General features: G+C 39.1%; 1 protein-coding gene across 1 annotated transcript in view; it reads left to right on the top strand.

Annotated features, from left to right (window-relative positions):
• LOC307101054 (olfactory receptor 6C2-like) overlaps positions 1-14,022 on the top strand; it is a gene marked incomplete at both ends in the record, with an annotated part of 44,435 nt that extends 30,413 nt beyond the window's left edge. Inside the window, one exon of the mRNA XM_079773780.1 lies at positions 13,209-14,022. Coding sequence (XP_079629906.1) covers positions 13,209-14,022 — 814 coding nt within the window. The remainder of the gene's footprint in view (positions 1-13,208) is intronic.
• Positions 14,023-14,987: the final 965 nt, after the last annotated feature.

Consider the following 14,987-nt stretch of genomic DNA (forward strand, 5'->3'; position numbering starts at 1 on the left):
GGAGAGCATTATGCTAAGCAAAATAAGTCAGTTTGAGAATGTTAATATCACATGATCTCACTCATTTGTGGAATATAATGAACAACATAAACTGATGAACAAAAACAGATCCAGAGACAAAGAAGCATCTTTCCGACCATCAAACCTCAGAAGGAAGGCATGGCAGGGTGGCAGTAAGGGGGAGAGATTAACCAAAGGACTTGTATGCATGCATATAAGCCTAACCAATGGACACAGACAACGGGGGGGTGAGGGCATGAGTGGGTGGGTTGGGGGGCAATGGGGAGATAAGGACACATATGTAATACCTTAATCAATAAAATAAAATAAAAAGTTATAGATTTTTTTAAAAAGAAGACATATGTACTATTTTAAACAAACAAACAAATAAATAAATAAATAAATAAATAAATAAATAAAATGACCATAATACCCAATTTAAACTATACATTCAGTGCAATCCCCATTAAAATACCAATGGCATATTTCACAGATCTGGAACAAATACTCCAAAAATGAATATGGAACCAAAAAAGACCCCAAATAGCTGCAGCCACCTAGAGAAGGAAGAACAAAGTTAGGGGGATCACAATACCAAATATCATGTTATACCACAAAGATATGATACTCAAAATAGCCTGGTACTGGCACAAGAACTGGCATAAGGGTCAATGGAACGGAGCAGAGAACCCAGAAGTCGACAGAAGCCATTATGCTCAATTAATATCTGACAAAGGAGGCAAGAGCATACAATAAAGACAATCTCTTCAATAAATGGTGTTGGAAAAATTGGACGGGTACATGCGACTTACACCATAAACAAGAATAAACTCAAAATGCACAAAAGACTTAAATGAAAATCTGAAACCATAAAAATCCTGGAAGAAACCTTAGCCAGAATAATCTCAGACATCTCTCCTAGCAATAGGTTTACAGATATATCTCCAAGGCAAAAGAAACAGGAAAAAATAAATGGGACTACATCAAATCAAAAAGCTCCCACATAGCAATAGAAACCACAACAAAATGAAAAGGGAGTCCACTGCATGGGAGAACATATTTGCCAATGATATATCTGATAAGGGGTTAATTTCCAAAATATATACGGAACTCATACAACTTAACATCAGGAAGACAAACATTCCAATTTAAAAATGGGCAGAAGGCCCTAACTGGTTTGTCTCAGTGGATGGAGCGTCGGCCTGCGGACTGAAGGGTCCCAGGTTCGATTCCGGTCAAGGGCATGTACCTTGGTTGCGGGCACATCCCCGGTGGGGGGTGTGCAGGAGGCAGCTGATCGATGTTTCTCTCTCGTCGATGTTTCTAACTCTCTGTCCCTCTCCTTTCCTCTCTGTAAAAAATCAATAAAATATGTATTAAAAAAATAAAATAAAATAAAATAAAAATGGGCAAAGGACATAAATAGACACTTCCCCAAAGTAGACATACAGATGGCAAGGAAACATATAAAAAATGCCCAAATCACTAATCATCAGATAGATGCAAATTAAAATAACAATGAGGTATCACACGTGTCAGAATGGCTATCATCAACAAGACAACAAATAACAAGTGCTAGCAAGGTCTTGGGGAAAGCAAACCCTAGTACACTGCTGGTGGGAATGCAGACTGGTGCAGCCATTATGGAAAACAGTATGGAGTTTCCTCAAAAAATTAAAAATGCAATTGCCATTTGAGCCAGTGAACCCACTTCTAGGAATATATCCTAAGAACCCCAAAACACCAATCAGAAAGAATATATGCACCCCTATGTTCATAGCAGTGCAACTTACAATGGCTAAAATCTAGAAACAGCCCATGTGCCCATCAGTAGATAAGTGGATTAAAAATGGTGTACATTTACACCATGGAATATTATGCAGCTGGAAAAAAAGGATCTCTTACACTTTGAGACAGCATGAAGAGACCTGGAGATTATTGTGCTAAGTGAAATAAGCCAGTCAGAGAAAGACAAGTGTCACATGATCTCACTCATATGTGGAATCTAATGAACACAATAAACTGATGAACCATATAGATCCAGAGACATAGAAGCATGGAACAGAGTGATTATTCTCAGAGAGAAGGTAGGGGATATTTGGGGGAGGGAAGGAGGGATAAACCAAAGAACTTATATGCATATATGCATAACCCATGGACACAGACAATAGTGTGATGAAGGCTGGAGGTTGGGCAGGGCTGGATAGAGGGGGTCAATGGGGAAAAAGATGGGGACTTCAATAATAAAGATAATTTTTTTAAAAATAGAAGACTGGAGGAGATCCAAGATGGTGGTATAGATAAATATCTGGGCTGCTGCCACCCAAAACAATTTCCAAAACTACAACTAAAAGACAGAACGTCTATCACCCAGAACCACAGGAAAGCTGGTTGAGCAGAACCTCTACAACTAGACCGAAAGAGACAGGCGCAATCAGGGCGCAAACGCTGAAAAACTGAGGTACAGGGGATTGCACGAGCAATATGAGCTGGCGGCGGAGCCCAGCTGGAGGCGGGCGTTGCTTTCTTCAATCTGAAGAGAGAGAAGCCCCCAATCTCTCTGAAATCCAGTTTCTGGGGAGAGACGGGGCTGTCTGCCATTGGGTCGGAGAGTGAGGGTGGCTTACTAGCAGAGCTGCGTGGAGGTAGAATTGTTGGCTGTGCCAGTGCGGGAGACGGCGGGGACACAATTGCGGGACGCGGTTGGAGGCAGCTCACTGCCAGCCATTGCTGTTTGACACGCCCTAGCCTAGTGACGCCCTGAGACTCCGCCCCGCACAATCTACAAACACACCCAAGCTCCTAGAGGCGGCTTTTGCATATGAATGGCCTTCTCTATTGCAGTTTAAACTAGTAAACTTGCAACCCGGTACAGACAGCTCCAAGGCCTCCAAGCTCCAAGCAGAGAGGAGAGGATGGCAGTTCTCACTATAGCTCTTGCAGGGTAGCCTCAGACAGCAGCTGAACTGCACCCCATTGGAGATCCAGAAGCCAATGCACCTAGTGGTCAGTGTGAGGCACCAGATTTCAACTCCTCACATCCATAAGTGACACATTCGGGAGGCGGACTCAGTGAGCACCAAAGCTCCACTCAAACAAGCCCTGTACCACAAGTGTGTCTCCAGCACAGCAGTGCTTCCATTATAGACACAGCAGGTCCTCACAGCCAATTGGCCTGGAGGTCAATTCCTCCCAGTGTACCAACAGCAATCAAGGCTTTTAACTACACCAAGACTTTCCACTCTGCCCACAAAGGGGTGTACCAAGAGCGACCACCTAGGATGATTGGGGAAGCTGAGTTACCGGCCCCTATAGGTCACTGACCACACAAAGCCACTCCATCAACACAGGGAGGCAGCCAAAATGCAGAGACACCGAAGTATGTCACGAATAGAAGAGATGGAGGAAAGTAAACTACTGGATGACACAGTGTTCAGAACCACATTTATAAGGTTACTCAAGCATCTACTAAAAACCGCTGAGAAACTTGAAGAGACCTTCAAGGACCTTAATGAGAATACCAAAAAATGGAAAAGGACCAGTCAGAAATTATGCATACACTGTCTGAAATAAAGAATATACAGAAACTCAACTGTAGATCACCGTACCCGAAGAGTCAAACCAAAGATCTGGAATATGAGGAAACAAAAAACACCCAACCAGAGAGGCGGAAAGAAAGAAGAATCCAAAAGTGTGAAGATAGCGTAAGGAGCCTCTGGGACAGCTTCAAGCGTACCAACATCCGAATTTTTGGGGTGCCAGAAAAAGAGAGAGAGCAAGATACTGAAAACCTATTTGAAGAAATAATGACAGAAAACTTCCCCCACCTGGTGAAAGAAATAGACTTACAAGTTCAGGAAGCACACAGAACCCCAAACAAGAGGAATCCAAAGAGGACCACACAAAGACACGTCATAATTAAAATGCCAAGGGCAAAAGACAAAGAGAGAATCTTGAAAACAGCAAGAGAAAAACAGTTAGTTACCTACAAGGGAGTACCCATACGACTGTCAGCTGATTTCTCAACAGAAACTATGCAGGCCAGAAGGGAGTGGCAAGAAATATTCAAAGTGATGAACAGCAAGAACCTACAACCAAGATTAAACTACCCAGCAAAGCTATCATTCAGAATTGAAGGTCAGATAAAGAGCTTCACAGACAAGGAAAAGCTAAAGGAGTTCATCACCACCAAACCAGGATTATATGAAATGCTGAAGGGTATTCTTTAAGAAGAGAAAGAAGAAAAAAAAGGTATAGGTAAAAATTATGAACAACAAAAAGACATCAAATACATACCTATCAACAAGTGAATCTAAAAATCAAGTGAATAAAAAATCTGAAGAATAGAATGGACTGGTGAATATAATAGAATCAGGGACATAGAAAGGGAGGGGATGGACAATTATCAGGGGGAAGTGGGTCTGAGGGGTGCAGGAAGAGATTGGACAAAAATCTTACACCTATGGATGAAGACAGTGACGGGGGGTAAGGGAATGGGGTGGGATGGGGAATCAGGTGGAGGGGAGCTATGGGGGGGGAGGGAGAGGAACACCTGTGATAATCTGAACAATAAAGATTTATTTTAAAAAAAGATAAAAATAAAATAATAAATAAATAAATAAATAAAAATAGAAGACTGCTGTTCAGTATCTGATAGATATTGAACTGGCTAATATCCAATAGTGCCCTAAAACTATGATCTTTAGGGTATGTTTTCTACTAAACACAAACCTACAACTATAGTTTCACTTCACAGTGTCTGGAGTTTAGGCAAAAGTACACAGCCACGTCAAATGCCTGTGCATTTTCCTGCATAATTAAATACTTTATTTACAGCTATTTACTCCAGCTATTATACTCATTAAGTCACTCTTCTGATTTATTTCTAAAATTTGGAAGACTTTTATCAATAATTTATTTGTGTAACCTCCTGGCCACTCTCTTACTATCTTTCCCGGGGGGTTGAAAACAGACTTACCCGAAAGGTGGATTGTGAATACAATATTCCCTCTCCTGTATTATATTGGGGTTTTTTCTAAAGATAGATAGATGTCTAACTGTTCAAATTCATGAAACAAGAGTCTGCCCCAAGTGGTGGGGTAGAGTTGGGTTTCTAGAACTCTCTGTCTGAGAGATATGGCTAACTCGGGAGGTTCTTATCTGGATGTTCAAAGCCATGTTTTAAATATTTCTATCTATAATAAAACTGGTATTTTAACCTTTATTTACTTGCCTACTTTTTGCTCTCTTGTTGACTCAAAACTCAAGCAAGGAATAAGTGTGAAATTCCTTCAGATCCCACAGTGCCAATAGTGACACAGAGAGTCCCAAACATGGTGTGTATATCATACAGAATTATACATTGGAAGCAAAAGGTGGCAATACACTTCAAAATTCTAATATGTAAGTGGGTTTTACATCAGAAATTCCTTTTGTGATCATTTAAACAGAAAAAAATGATGTTTATTAAGAATGATATTTTTAATATGTAAATTTTAATAATAAAATTTGGGAAGATTTATTAGATAATGGCTTACACATAAAAAGAGTACAATACAGAAAAATATGATACAAACATATATTTTTACCCTGGGAAAGTATGTACAGTTGTCAGATTAGAAATTGTATCTATATTATTTTCAAGATTTTTTTTTAATAGAAAAAGCAGACAAAGCAATTTTGTTGTCTTTTGTTAACACTTTGTGATCTATGGGTTGAAGAAGAGAAGCCAGAAATCTTTTCATCATACAATTATTGTTCTGCACTTGGAATGTGTCTCTTAAAATTGTTGCATCTTATTGTCTCCAAGGACACTATTCCCACTGCTGCCTCTAGGTATTTTGCCAAAATTCAGTGCATATTGAAATCATTAGTCATGTTTGAACTTGGTCACAGAGGGCCCTTTACTTATCCACACAGAGGGCCCCTGTACATCTGTAAGAGTCTGAGATTATAAAAGTCATCACAATCTTTATTCACTGTGTAAAAATCTTTCCCAAAGAAATCAGAAATCATCTCTGTCAAAATCTTCTTTAAAAATTACCTTATATTTCTCAGACATTTAAAATACATGATTTTTGTTTCAGCTTTCCTATATAAGAAATTGTTCTCTAGGTTTAAAATGAAATAGAATCTTTAGCGAGAGTCTTTTGGCACTTTCTACTAGAAAACAATTATTGGTGATTGTGTATTTCTTCATGAGAGGAGCATTTGGGCACTTTAACTGACCCCACTTATACTTTCAGTTTCACCTTTAGGACAACCAGGATTACACAGTCAACTGAAGCCAGGATTACCTTCCATAAGAGTAAGTACGTTCTTGTTTGGCAATTTCAGTTTCTTTTGACATTCAAAGTTCTAGTTCCTTAGTCCTAGAAAATATGACTAATCTGCATAAAAATCAGAGATGGCAATATTGGGTATCTCTGAAAAATAAAATAGTTATTTCTAATGTTAATTTGTATTATAAAAAAGAAATCTGAAGGGATTATACTCATTTGAAATATTAATTACATGCACCCATAGCGAGTGGTCAGTACCTGCTCACTCTTTATGTTTAATATCTGTAGCACTACCTTTCATATCATAGATTCTCAATAAATACCTTCTGAATGAATCCATGAGTATTCATAGCAACATTTTACACATTATCAGAAATGTTCTTATTAGAGATCAATGATTCCATCATATTTGAAAATATTCCTTTAAATATAATAAATAGAAAATTCACCTGAATGAAAGTCGTCTACTAGAACATTCACTTAAATATTGGTATCACATGAGGCAAGTATTGGTGATTGGAAAGGGAGGAGAGTTTAGGAATGTGGACAATGCTCTGAGTTAAAATGCCACAGTGAAGTATTGAGAGATTAAGAATTTTCTCAGTTTGATTCAAAAGGTCAATTCCTATATGACCCTATCTAAAAAGGTACCTGATTAGCAGCTATTTATGTCTCCCCCTCAGCCTAGATTAGTGCTCCTTTTCTGCAGAGATGCCTGTAAACCCTAGGTAATTCTCTGTCTCCAGCACTCTAATGCTATTATTTGTTACTGCCTGGATTGAAACAACTTGCCTCAATTCACCTGACCTTACGAAACCACACCTGTAAGTTTCATGTGAGATAGAGATTGCTAGAAAGAAGTGAAGCCATTAATATACCAAACTAATTAAATTTCTAATGGAAAATTCTTTTATCTTTGAAATTCAGAGAAACCAAGACATAGACTCTTTACAGCTATTTACAAACAGAAATAGCTGCCCATGTGATTAAATGTCAATGGGGGTTGAGAAAGAAATGTGAAGTACCCATTGCCTCATGTTCAAAATTGCAGTCTCTAAGCTCTGCCCATAGTGTTTCTTCAAAGGACATTGAACAGGTTCTAAGAGGCACCAAGATTCACAAGCTTTATAAAGAACGCAGGAACTGTCCTAGTCATTGTTGCTCAGCGGTTAGAGTGAAGGGTCTGGGGTTTGATTCCTGGTGAAGGGGTGGTATCTGGGTTGCAGGTTCTTCCCAGGCTTGAGACAGGGCACATGCCAGAGGCAACCAATGCATGTGTCTCCCACTCACTTCCCACCCCTCCCTCACTTCCACACTCTCTACAAATCAATGGAAAAAATAGTCTATGGTTAGAATTAACAAATATGCAAAAGAGTTCAGAAAAAACAATAGTGTAGTGGTCATTGATTAGTGTCCTCACACATTAGCATAAGTATTACAGCAGGTTATTGGGGCAGGAGGGGATGAGGAGGAAGTGAAAGGAGAAGAGCTTTAACTTACTATCTGCCAGGGACTTTGCCTGGACATACAGAAATCAACAATCACAAGGGTTCCATGAACTAAATATTGTGGAGGAAACAGAACTCGAGGAGGCAAAGGGAAATGAGAACTTCACAGTCTTATTCCAGAGACTAAAATACCATTAAAACACATTTTAAAAATATTAAGGCAAATATGATAGTCATTCTTTCCTTGTTTTCACAAACTTTTAAGGATCTCTTAATTTGCCCCTGGAGATAAGCTGGCTGCTTGGGACAAAACAATGTCAAAATAACATTTGTTTATAGAGTTTGACAATTTAGTCATCAGAGAATAATAAATAATAATCATAGGCTACAGTGGGAGGAGTAAGAAGAAAAGATACATCTATCTTAAAAAGTTATAGATTCCTGGTGGAATTAATGCCTAAACCAAAACTTAAAATAGGGATAGAGCAGTTAGAGACTACAAGTGTAGAGATCTTTAAAAACACATGGACCAGCCTCTGAGAATCTCCACAGGTAATTTCAAGCATCACCTTTAATGGAAACCACTAGTAGATAAGTCTAGGGAAGCAAATTGAATCAGGAGAGATGATACCAGCAGCCTGACTCTATATTTCATACTCTTAATCACTATGATATAGTGTCTCTTGCTGGTATATGGTATGAGCCCATGCAAATACCCTAGTAGGAAAAACAAGAAATGAGGGAAATTTTTGTGGACTGATAGCAGAAATATTAGAAAGCTCTACATATGCTAACTAAGAAGCTTAAGTTTTATAGTGAGGGCAAAAAACATTGATTGAAAGAATTAAAATTAATGTTTCAGTTACAAAACTCCATTTCACTCTCAAAAAATAAATATTTTTATTAACATAATATCAGTATTCCCCTCCTACCAAACTCAACCACCTCACTCTAGGGAATCATCTTCATGCCTTCCTCAGCCCAGGTTCAGCTTGGTTCTGGAGCAATTACATCATTTCAATGTGATAAGAAGTAAAGGTGCCAGTATCCATCCTCTGTTCTGGTCCTCAAACATCTATTCATGTGCATCACAGCCTGGGACCTTTTGTTTCCCTTGCCCATATTACTCTTAAGACCTAGTAGTTCTCTGTTTAAGTTATAAGACACCGATAGTATTACTGTGGCAAATTGCAGTGCAGGAAATTTGTCAAGTATTTAAGATTTGTCTTTAGTTTCACGTCACACTAGACAGGACCACACCCTTTTGCTAATTCCATACCAATCTTTGGAATGGGAAGACTGTGTGACGTTCTGAGGCTTTTTTTGCCTGAGTTCAAGGAGCAACTTAATTATTGTTCCCCTTAGATCTCTACAAGGAGAAGAAATTGTAGAAATCTATCTCATTTTTCTCTTTCTGCTAATCCCACTCCATGTTAGTAGAAGACAGTAAAGGTCCCCAAACATACAGATCCTACTCAGAACCACTAAATCCTCTAACCTATTCCTCAACTCTTATACCTTGATATAGAATTTTTATAAATTCTCTAAGGATGAGAAATTTTGTTCTTACTCATTACTCTGCATAAAATATTTATTGCCTGGAATATTTCATTAACCTAAATGCTTGATGCATTTGAAACTCAAACCCATTAATGCATCCCTCTTTCTCCTCTTCTCAACTCTTACCTAAAGCCAAAATTAATTAACTTCCATTTAACTGAGAGGTAGATCAAGAGTTTCAGAGAAATACATAGTATAGGGTAAATGTCAGTTCAAAAATATCATCCACAACACATAGGGGAGAGTTAATCACATCTGGGATTTAGAAAAATGATTCTGATTGCATTGATTTTAAAATACTGAATGGGGAAAGTAAACATATATGTTAACCATATATTAACATGTTTCTGCAATATTTCAGCTATGAGATAAAGACACCAAGAGTAAAAGTAGTGTTGTGAGTGAGAGAATAAAAGGAACAAATTAAAAAGAAAACAGAAATGGCAAGACATGCCGACAACTGATAATGGGAGTCAAGGAAAAAAGAATAATAAACAATGTTTTTAAATGAGACGTATTGTTGACAGGGAAGGGAACACAGACATAAGTGCCACATTAAAAGTCTTGAAATATGCACATCTAGAGGACTCTCAATAGGAAGTCATAAGATAAAATAAGAATGACCAATACTGAATAGTAATGAATGGTCGCCTAATTCCAGATGCAGTTGTACATATTTTATCTATATTATCTATATTTTTCATTATAACCATAAGATGTACATATTATTTTATCTGAAGTTTGCACACATACACACACAAATAAAAGACACATGATAAAGAAATTAATCAAATTGCTCAAGGACTCTCAGATACAAAAAAGGAAAAGTGTAAGTTCAAACCATCTAAGTGATCTAGATGTCTAAGAATAAATTGAAGTCAGAATACTGTAACATTTTCCTGCAGATGTAAATGTAAGTATCATCAGCCTACTTTAAATCACCCTATTTATTAGAACTCCCTAGAGAGCGGGAAGAGTAAAAGAGATATTGCCTAGAAAAAATAGTTCAGGTGCACCAACGAATTAGAAAAGGAAAAGGAGCTATGAAGGAGAAAGGAAAAAAAAAATAGAGAAAATGATAGGAAGAAATTCAGGATAATGTGAGATGGTAGCAATTAAGCTGTAGACTTTCATAAGTTCATGGTTTTTATGCAGAAGAGAACTTGAGTTAAATCAAGTCTAAAGATTGATTAATGATTGAAACAAGAGGGAGGCTTGTGGTGATGTGGGCTAGAGTAGTTTAAATGGTGCAAAGACCTCATGACTTGATGTATAAGTGGTTAATAGGACAGAGAAGACAATTATCAAGTAGGTAAAATTTAAGAGAGAAAGTTGAAGTATGTTTCAGAAGTTGCTAAACCTTGTTAAAACTGATATTGCTAAATGATATTTAAAATGGGTGGTAGTGTTTATTTCCAGCTGAAATAGGCTGACCCAAAACATTAAAAAATCAAGATATTGCTCTTCAGCTCTATAAACATACTTCAAATGTTCCCTTATTTGTCTGTCACAAATTTTTAAGTAAACATATACAATGAGGAATGAAAATATGTCATTGTCAAATGAGTTTAGAAAGAAATAATGGAAAAACATAAGTAAGAAAAAAATCAATTTCAAAACTATGGTCTTATCTCTAATGCTTTGATGGGAAAAGGGCTCTCAAAATATAGAGAAATATGAAACTATAGATGTACCACAGTTTTTTAATCCTCTCATCTGCTGATGGGCAGGTAGGCTGTTGCCAAATCTTAGCTATTGTAAGTCGTGCTGCTATGAACATAGGGGTGCATATATTCTTTCTTATTGGTGTTTCTGTTTTCTTGGGATATATTCCTAGAAGTGGGATTACTGGGTCAAATGTGAGTTCGATATTTAATTTTTTGAGGAAACAAACCGGATAGTTAAAGGGCATTCGGATTTTCACTATCAAAGGAATTTAAAAAGAAATTAATTAACCTGAGTATACAGTTCCAGATTTCTGCTTATAAGCTGGAGGAAATTTCTTTGTAGCACTATGATATCCTAAAAAGCATTAAAATGTATAACACAGGTATTCTAACAGTAGAAGTAAAATATAGCCACGGGTAATATTAATGATATAAAATACATATATTTGAAATAAATTTCCTGTGAGGAAAACCCCAAAAGTTTGGATTGTAATATACTTAATGAATCTTTGAGAGCATGTATCTAATAAAAATATTTTAAACACACCTCAGAGAAACTCCACTGGATAAGTTGAAACAGAATAAACTATGTGATAAGCATTCATTGTGAGTTTAATTGCTAATACACATGTAAATTTTAATGCAAGGATTTTCTTAGCAAAGACCATTGTTAGTTTTTTTAAGGGACTTTTCTGCTAGAAGCATTTCTGGAGTTCAGAAGTAGAGGAAAGTCAGAATAGAAGATCCAACGCAAATTCTAGGATGTAGGGGGAAGTAAGAATAGTAGATCCAAAAGCCATTTTTAGGACTTGCTTTCATTGATGTTTATAATACAACTAGAGGCCCGGTGCATGAAAATTCATGCATTGTCGGGGGGTGGAGGGGGTCCCTCAGCTCGGCCTGCCCCCTCTCACAATCCTGGAGCCCTCAGGGCCGGGAGGTGACCTGGTGATCAGGGGAAGGGGATGCCCCCATCACACCTCTGGCTTCTACCACTGCCAGCTGCACAAGCCTTGGCTGGCCCTGGTTACCTGAGTCTCAGGTGGCCCTGGGATCCTGGGCGGCCACCATCCAACACTTGCCTGCACCTCAGACCCGCCCTGGGCAGCTGAACAGCCAACATCTGAGGCTTGCCTGCATTCGGGCCGGCCCTAAGTGACTGGGCAGCCGCCATCTGAGGCTTGCCTGGGCCTCCTGCCAGCCCTATGCAGCTAGCGGGCTTAGGGCAGGTCTGGCCACACCTTGCGCCTGCCACCCCCTGACTAGACTGAAAGGACTGTGGAACTCAGGCGGAGCTGAGGGGACTGGGAGCTGCCATCTTGTGTCTATGGGCACTCCCATCAGTGTGATGATCAATTTGCATATTCCTTCTTTATTAGATACTAGAGGCCCAGTGCACAAATTCGTGAACAAGTGGGATCCCTTGGACTGGGACAGTGATCAAGGCCTATGAGGGGGTGGGGGAGCGGCCAGCAGGAGAAAGGAACCCCGGGGGATTGGCAGGCCATTGGAAGGGGCCGGGGAGGGTGGCTGACCAGTAGGGGAAGGGAGCCAGCTGGGTGGAAGGGCCACAGGAGGGGGCTGCGGGAGAGATTGGCCAGCTTGAGGGTGGGGCCCTGGGAAGCTGGCCAGCCGGCCCCACCTATTGAGGCCAACCAGGGGGAGAAACAGGGGGAGTGCACTGACCATCAGAGGCCAGCTCCTACATTGAGCATCTGTCCCTGATGTTCAGTGAGAGTCATAGCGACTGGTTGACTGGTTGCGCTGGTTTTCCAGTCACCAGTCATAACAGTTGCTTAGGCTTTTATATATATAGATGAGATAGGATATCTCAAACCAACACCAATTACAGTTAAATTGTAATTACAAGCCACAGTGTAAATATGTGATTTAAATATGAACAGTCAGTTTATGTGAGACAAAGAGATAATCAAACATTGGAATGTATGATATGCTTATTTCCCCACTGATCTAGGAATCACTCACTGATTTACTTCTCTTGAGGTTAGAAGATGACCAGGACTCTGCAGTTCCTCATATAAAGTCTTTCTATTTGAAGCAGAATGGGCAAAATAATCAAGGATGAAAAACCATACTACACTAACAACATTCATCTTGCTGGGACTGACCGATGACACTCCACTGAAAATATTGCTTTCTATCTTTCTATTTCTTTCCTACATGTTGAGTATATCTGGAAACCTAACCATCATCACCCTCACTCTGATTGATTCCCACCTAAACACACCTATGTATCTCTTCCTTCAAAATTTCTCCTTCTTGGAAATTTCTTTCACAACTGCCTGTGTTCCCAGATTCCTATATAGCATATTATCTGGGGACAAGTCCATTACCTATAATGCTTGTGCCAGTCAACTCTTGTTTACAGACCTCTTTGGAGTAACGGAATTTTTTCTTCTGGCTGCCATGTCCTATGATCGCTACGTGGCCATCTGCAAACCCCTGCATTATACCACCACCATGAACAGCAGAGTCTGCAAGAACATCATTTTCTCCTGTTGGGTAGCAGCACTGATCATCATTCTCCCACCACTCAGTCTGGGTTTGGGCCTGGAATTCTGCGATTCGAATGTCATTGATCATTTTCTCTGTGATGCATCTCCTCTCCTGAAGATCTCTTGCTCAGACACCTGGTTGATAGAACAGATGGTTATCGTGTGTGCTGTGTTGACATTCATCATCACCCTCATATGTGTGGTTCTTTCCTACATTTATATCATCAGGACTATTCTAAGGTTTCCCTCTGCCCAGCAAAGGAAAAAGGCCTTTTCCACGTGTTCTTCCCACATGATTGTGGTTTCCATTACTTATGGAAGCTGCATCTTCATTTATGTCAAACCTTCAGCCAAGGACGAGGTAGCTATAAATAAAGGGATTTTACTCCTTATTACTTCCATTTCACCCATGTTGAACCCCTTTATTTACACACTGAGAAACAAGCAAGTAAAACAAGCTTTCCATGACTCAATTAAAAAGATGGCATTCCTCTTAAAGATGCAGAGGAAAAAGGAGTCAGTGAATCCAATTAAAAGGAGAGATAAATAGGCAGAAAATCTAAAGCTTCTAATATTATTTGTCTCTGCATGACATTCTCTAGTCATATTAGCATTCTCACTTTGTTGTTAGACTTGTTTACTGTGAATCCTGACTATTCAATATTTGCCTCCCCATTAAAACTAAATTCTAGGGTATTTATGCTTATTATCTGGCAGAAATTTCACTTTTTGCTAAACATTTTTGTTGCTATCCCTGGAAACACAGTAGAACACATTTTTCTGCCATATCTGTACATTGTAAGATGTGACTATGTAGCCTATATTATAGCTAACAGGATGGGTGTGGAAGTGATGTGCACTGTTACTAGACCTGCACTATACCAATATTCAATAGGTGATCCACCACCCATTTCCCCACCTACTGGCATTGTAAGCTTCATGTTGATAGTGAAAGAGCTTGATCTTCTATCTCTGGTATAGTCTTCACCCGAAGGACAGGCTATCACAGCAAGTTTGTTAAAGCTTCTCCTCTACTTCAACTCCAGTCAGTTGTCATCTGAATTGATAGGTAAAGTATCACAGAGCTATCCCTGCCACTTACTAAGGGAGCAATACTCAGAGTTAGTTCTCATTTGGCTACATGAGTACAATTATGACCCATCCTCAAATAATGTTAGAAATACATTTTGTTAACATTTTTAATATGCTTTTATTTTTGTTTTTTAATATTATTGATTTCAGCGATCTGAAAGGAGATGCAGAGAGAGAAATGTCAATGATATGAGAGAATCATTGATCAGGTGCCTCTTGTGCTCCCCCAACTAGGATGGAGCCCATAACCCTGTCATGTGACCTGACCAGGAATGAAACTGTGACCTCCTGGTTCATGGGTCAATGATCAACCACTTAGCCACACTGCCCAGGCCATACTGTTAAATTTTATGGCATAGATATTATGTCTTGACTATTGGCATACTCCTACCCAGAGAGCCATAAATTCAAACCTTGCCCAGG

This window comes from Cnephaeus nilssonii, assembly GCF_951640355.1.
Source record: "Cnephaeus nilssonii genome assembly, chromosome: 6".
NCBI classification, from domain to species: Eukaryota; Metazoa; Chordata; class Mammalia; order Chiroptera; family Vespertilionidae; genus Cnephaeus; species Cnephaeus nilssonii.